The 6610-nt window shown below is 43.7% G+C and overlaps 1 protein-coding gene across 1 annotated transcript; it reads left to right on the top strand.

Annotated features, from left to right (window-relative positions):
• Positions 1-424: 424 nt before the first annotated feature.
• On the top strand, positions 425-6380 carry LOC119720009 (haloacid dehalogenase-like hydrolase domain-containing protein 3). The gene is made up of 3 exons (XM_038189505.1): positions 425-582; positions 1368-1599; positions 5313-6380. The coding sequence occupies exons 2-3, from the start codon at positions 1383-1385 to the stop codon at positions 5834-5836; spliced, it is 741 nt and encodes a 246-aa protein (XP_038045433.1). The 5' UTR covers positions 425-582; positions 1368-1382; the 3' UTR covers positions 5837-6380.
• Positions 6381-6610: the final 230 nt, after the last annotated feature.

Genomic DNA, 6610 nt, shown 5'->3' with positions numbered 1-6610 from the left:
CTAGTTACAATGTATACTCCACTGTTGTCAGATGAATGTAACCCATTTAAGACGGAAACAAAAGACGGCACACTCACCACCGGTCCTTTTTAAACTACAGTACTGTCATCTACCTCACTGCATGGTGTTATTCCCGCGAACACATTTTTGAGAAAACGCAGGTGCGAAGACGTTCAGGGCAGGAGATACACGACACGGGTCTTAGCGATACAATTGTGATTTTATGCCTGGATTGTGGTTGAAGGTATAATAGGGCCTGCTATTTCTGCTAACTCAATATAACATTCGGACACAACATTGCTTTACGGGAAAATCTATGAAATTACTGGCCCCAAAGATATTTTGTAGACGGAGGGCGCACTTTGCGGAACTTAACTGCGTACGCGTACAAACGGTGTATGCATACCACCACCGAGCGTTGAGTACCGCAACACTAGCGTCTTGAACAAAGACTAAACCACATCCTGCAGCCCATGGAGTTTAGGAATCGGTTTGTCCGCCATGCATCGTGACCGATCTGACCACGGAGGAAGGACACAGGGCCGGCTAGCTTAGCTGCGGCTGTCTTCTCGGATTTTTGAGGTAGATAAATGCAAATTTTTAGACGTCGTGTGCCCCACGATATATGCTCTTTGCACTGCCTGTGAAAAACGTGCGGACATTTTGCGGTTAGCATTGTTTGGGGGCTTTAAAATTGCTGTTTTAACTGCCCGCCATCTTCCAAATGGGGGCGCTCTTGTAAGTTGTAATGGTTTTGGAGCTTCCTAGTTCCTTTTTTTTTTTTTGTTCATGTCAGAACTTTATTTTATGGAAATAATGTACTGAAAACATAGGCCTAGGTATCTAGTGATGTCTTTAAAAAAAAAGCCGGGGGGGGGGGATGTACAACGAAGACCTAAAATAGTAAAAAACAAAAAACAAAAAAATGTCTAACGTCACACTTACTGGGTATACATGCGTCTCGGGGATATGAGCATAAAGGACGCTTCAATGAAATGCCCTGAGTGAGATTATCATGTGACCACAAAAAGTTGAGAGGTACATGTATAGATGGTCTATGGACAGTCTATTTTACACAGCTAATTAAGGTACACATTTATCTGGGGATTGCCATTATTTAGTGTTTTTATACTTTTATTTTTGTTTACAAGTCGTTTTTCAAAGGTGTCTGTCACAGAAAATCCTCATAATGTCTTACAGTGAGAGAGAAAATGCTGGCAAATCCTGTTTGTTTACACCTGATGCTATATTTCAAGCAGTGAATAAAAGCCACTGAATTTTTAACCAAATTGTCGACATAAGACGTGCTCAACTTTTATTTTTTAAGCTTTTGTTGACATGTTCATGTTTTGTTTCATGCAACTTAGGATGTGGCAAGTTGAATGATTGGAAAGCAGTGCTCAGCAATGCTACGCTACAAGGTCATCACACTGGACATCCACAACACGCTGATGCGTGTCAACCAATCCACGGGTCAGCAGTACAGCAGGGTGGCGCTACAGCACGGCGTGACTCTAGATCCACACATCCTTGACAAAGCATTCCACAGTGCACTCGGGGAGCAGAGAGCAAAACATCCAAACTATGGAATACATGCAGGTATGTAAGGTCAGCTCTAAAGGCCATGTTACAGCTATTCCGAACTCAATTCATTTGACATTTTGATTTCAGCATGCCGATGGCTTGGCCGTTAGAACCATTTGGCTCAGTAAATTGAGTTGAGCATGATATGGCACTCTGCTGTGCCATGACAGGGTCTACCATGCCATCATTGTTGCGAAAGGCAGTGACATGCATGGCATTGTACTAAGCACTGTGCATTTGCCATTCCAAACTCAATTCAAAGTTGGGGCTGACAATGACCTCTCTCGCATGTGCATCATGGGGAATGTATGTGGTACTATACTTGATTATGTGGAAAGTGCATTGAATTGCTTGAAAGTTAATTTAACGATGGCAGGCTACTCTTGATGCATTTAGTTCAACACATTGAATTGGCTGTTTAGAGCAGCTGCTATAGACCGATTTAGACACGCTGTGCTATAGACCGATTTAGACGCGCTGACAATCCTATCAATAATGCCCCATTCAGTGGTGAAGGCATCGTACTAGCTATTGTTCAGATAACACGTCGGGGACAGATGCATGGGGGTATTAGGCACTGCGGCATTTGAGTTTTGTTTGTGTTTTTCGTAAATGTTTCAATATATAAAAAGATTGATCAGCTAATAAAAAAATTGCAATTAAGTACCATTCCATGAAAAATAATGGCAACGACAGAGAAGTACATTTAGTAGGCCACCACTTTCACGACAATGGAGGGCTTTGCACATACCAAGCTGAATCTTGTGCCTTAGACAATTGCGTACTGGTCTGAACTCCTGATGTTGTGTGAAGCGCGCTTTAAACAAAAGTACAAAAGCATTGATGAGCAACACCAGTGGATGTCGTGCTACTTGATGCCATTATAAAACAAAACAAAATATTTTGTGACTTTACCCTAGTATTTAAGCCTTACATGTACTTGGGAAATGAATAAATCGTGTGCGTAAGTAATGGGGCGTTGTGTGTTTATACACAACTTTATACGCTTTATACGCCAACTAAAGACCCACCTCTTCAATCAGTTTCTTTCTCACACATAATGACCTCTACCTTCACACACACTGACTTTTCACTGACCGGCGCCTTTGAATGACTATTTTTGTCAGATACTGTGCGCCTTACAAATGCTTTGTTATTATTATTATTATATGCAGAAATGCCAACGTGTATCTTGAGGATACAACATTTTGATAAAGCGTGTTATCTCAAGCTATTATAACGTCGTATTTTGATCTCTTTCATTTAAAATCTCTTTTATCAAAAATTAACATTATCTACGATTTACCGAGCCACTGCAAACCTACTTAGGCCTGCAAAGCTTTTTCTCAAAAAGACTCGAAACTAATTTTTTAAACCTTTTTTGGAATATTTGCAAACAGATTTAGAATTTGTTTTATTTAAACGTTGAAACGTGTAAACATCACATCCTTAGCATTAAGAAGGTTTAGATGTCAATATAGTGAATTCTTAATATCCCCCCTTCAGCAGAAACAGCTTTTTTATGCCGCTGGGCATCTCCCCTCTCTGTTTTTTTATTCTGGACTTTAGTCATCATTGTTGGACTGACCTACTTAAAGTCCTTCACTACTTTTTCTGGATTTCTTCAGTCAACTTGGGCAATGTCAAAGCAAACTATTGGAACAGCACCCCTGTTCAGGCAACATGCTGCATCCACCCTTCCCGATGGTGTTCCGCCTTCACCTGGCAGATTGCTGCAGCCCAAGATTTTTTTCTGTGAATCCCAAGCCCAAGAGTGCTTACAGGCTTGCCCATCAGATTCCAACAAGATGTTCAGTAGACGTGCCACTACTTTATCACTTTCACCGGCTTCCTCCTTTTTCCCTGAGGCTGCAGCTGTTGCTGCCTGCCACTTGCTGCCTGCCACTTGGGACTAATTTGGCCCGGCTTGTCTGAGCTGTGATACAGATCCACTCCCCGATCCTGTGGTTATGCCAAGTAGTTCCTCATTATCAGACTGGACAGGGCCCTACCTGGAAAAGCTTTCTTAAGACAGTTCCCATGATGGATCTACCACCACCAGTAAACCTCACCAGTCCGTGTCCGCTAGCAGTGATGTGGCCTTACCCCCAAGTTATCAGAGCCTCTCTGAATTTCTGTCTGCCTTTTCTCACGGCCTAACCCGGGTCCGTCTTTCAACCCACTTATAGATTTCAAGATTTCCTTTTGATCTCCCACAGGACAAACCAACTGGACATCTCATCTTGTTGATGCTAATCGAGCTAGAACATGAGATGTCACCAAAGGCTGAACTATAATCCTTGAAGTAGTAATTTCTGCCACCCAGCTCGATTTTGGGCAGCACAAGTAGCCTCATTGTGTTGAAGACCAATAAAGTTGAGGTCATCTACATGTATGACCTTGGAATGTAGGTGCGGCTCGGACCTCCACCCTGTTATGTAGGCTGCTGGTGGCTGATTGTGTGGGATTTTGAAAACAGTGAATGGCACCTAAGGTCTCCATAGAGCATGGCCTAAAATGAAAGCAGTTTCTAAGGTAGGTGGTAGTGGCAGGTGCTTTGGGTATTTTAGCATACAGGTTAATTTGGGATAGCCATACTGGGAAGTGCCCACAGAGGCAGTGACGCACGAGAGCATGGTGAGATGCATCAAGACACCTCTCCTTGGTTTCGGTAGGCGCAAGGGCATCACAGCTGTATAGTACTACTGACTCAATGGATACTCACCACCTCATCACAAAGTCACTGTCTTATTCACGCTAGCTGTTACTCACTCCTATTGCTGTTAATCTGGCAGACACGGATAACACCACAGCCAACGCATGCTGCTGGGCGTGATCAAACTCATTGTATGATCAGCCCCATCTCAGTTTCCTTGTAACAGGGCACAAATGTCAACTACAGGATACCCGGAGCCCCACGTGTGGCAGACCGATGCCCTCTTCATACCATACCTGTTTGCCTTCCCCTCAGAGTGATTGGGAAGATTGAGCGAAAATGAAACAGGTTCTACTTGTGACACTGTTCTGGCCTCACCAGCTGTGTTTTTTTTAAGGCTTCGCTTCTTTCACACTCAACTACTCCTCCTGCCCTGATTGAATATTCTTCTCAGCAACCTCCATTGGGTCTTTTTCATTCCGATCCAGGGAGGCTCCATATATGAAGTGCTGGCCATTGTCCAGTGCTTCTTCCAACAGGCGACACTTTCTCAGAAAGTTGCCGCCCTTGAGGCCTATTCACGACAGCCAATTAGGACATTTCCCTATGTGGTGTCGACGGCATTCGGTGGATTCAGATTGGTGATTTCTTCTCCATCTTTTCCTGTCTGGCCTCTGCGTTTGTACAGTCACGGGCTATCGCTCAGATGATGCAACCATTCATGGCAGTTTTCCAGACGGCTCCTCTGTATCCAATTGTACTGCCCTTACACACCTCCTTTAAGGCTTGTTTTAACCTTGACACCCCCAACACCCTTCTTTCATCTTTCGATCTTGCTAATGCCACTTAAAGCCCCTTGGTCAGGCCTCTATACTGATTGTCTTGGTGAAGACGGCCTTCTTCCCAGCAGCTGCCACTTCCTAGTGGAATCCACTCTCCTTAGACCAGTTATTGATTTGAACATGGCCTCAGAAAAAATCACCCGTTGAATTCCCCGTCTATGTTAATTAGTTTTTGTAATTAAGAAGTGCCCAACTAAATGCTCAGTACTTTATTTTGCTTTCATTTTCAGGTATGTCTTCCAGTGCTTGGTGGACTGATGTGGTCAGGAAAACCTTCACCACCAGTGGCTATTCCAACAGTGAAGTTGTGAGCAAGATTGCCTCTACCCTCTATGAGGATTTCAAGAAACCCATGACCTGGGACATCTTCCCAGAGGTCAAATCTACCCTGACCTCTCTGAACAGACTCGGAGTGTGTCTAGGTGTTATCTCTAACTGTGATGAGCGACTCATGGAAGTCCTCCAAGCCACAAATCTAGCCAGCCATTTTGCCTTTATCTTGCTGTCTGTCTACACGGAGCATGAGAAGCCCAAACCAGAGATGTTTCGGTTGGCTCTGGATAGGTTAAGGGTCCAGCCTGAGGAATGCCTACATGTTGGGGATAATATTCGGCAGGACTATGAGGGCGCCAGAGCAATCGGTATGGATGCCGTGGTTGTGGACAGAAACCAGTCATTGGCCAAGACCCACCCTGATATTTCCTCGGATCATTTCATTCCAGATCTTACCAAATTAGAAATGCTGCTTCTATAGTCTTCCTGTTCGTGACCAAAACATTTTAAACAAACCAGACTACTCTTACCTTGTCAGACTGGACCTCACAGTTTCAGATCAGTACTGATCCAGTGACTCAGTCAATCAGCCAGTGTCTCAGTCAACGACTCATTCGGAGTGTCGGCAACTCAGTTCATCACTCAGCCTGTCGGTCAGTCAGTCAGTCAGTCAGAGGACTACAGTATATGCTGGACCTTCAGGTCCAGCAATAATGACTTAAATAATGTATTATGTTGATGTACTTGTATTAAATTTGTTAAATTTATGATCCAGAGGAAACTCCACATTTTATCTGTGCAAAATTAAGTCTCCCAACTGGAATACCATACATGTATATCAGTACATGCCTGGAAGGCGCCTGATATACTGTTTTTTGTGGGAGGGATTGATCCTGTCTGAAGTGGTCTGTTGGAACATTTCTGAGCATTTTCCATGGCTCCCTTGCTGGTTGTTGTAAAAAGCGAGGATGAGAGGCTGGTCATTTGGTGTTTAGGGTGCTGTTCTTTAAACACACATGTGTAGGCTCGGAAGCATAGCAAAAAACGACGGTGTGTGGGGATATGTGTGCTATACTTTGTTGCATTTTAAGGTTTTAAAAATTGTTGTCTGGCAAGAACAGCACCAGGTCTGAGGAGGATGTTGATGACATAAAGGAGGACCTTGCCTTCTCGTACACGAGCCTGCACCAATAGTGGAAGGCTAGAAAAACATGTGTATAAAATTCTGCACAGTTGTGCTAATTTCTCCAATTTT

This window comes from Patiria miniata, unplaced genomic scaffold, assembly GCF_015706575.1.
Source record: "Patiria miniata isolate m_02_andy unplaced genomic scaffold, ASM1570657v1 HiC_scaffold_9, whole genome shotgun sequence".
Classification (NCBI taxonomy): domain Eukaryota; kingdom Metazoa; phylum Echinodermata; class Asteroidea; order Valvatida; family Asterinidae; genus Patiria; species Patiria miniata.
The sequence above is the reverse complement of the archived record's forward strand: the minus strand, read 5'-3'. Positions and strand labels throughout refer to the sequence as shown.

Bases quoted from the DNA above. Each gene is read 5' to 3' on its own strand.
- LOC119720009 (XM_038189505.1), top strand. From the start codon at position 1,383: ATGATTGGAAAGCAGTGCTCAGCAATGCTACGCTACAAGGTCATCACA. The intron at 1,600-5,312 runs GTATGTAAGGTC...TTTCATTTTCAG, and splicing joins AAACTATGGAATACATGCAG to GTATGTCTTCCAGTGCTTGG.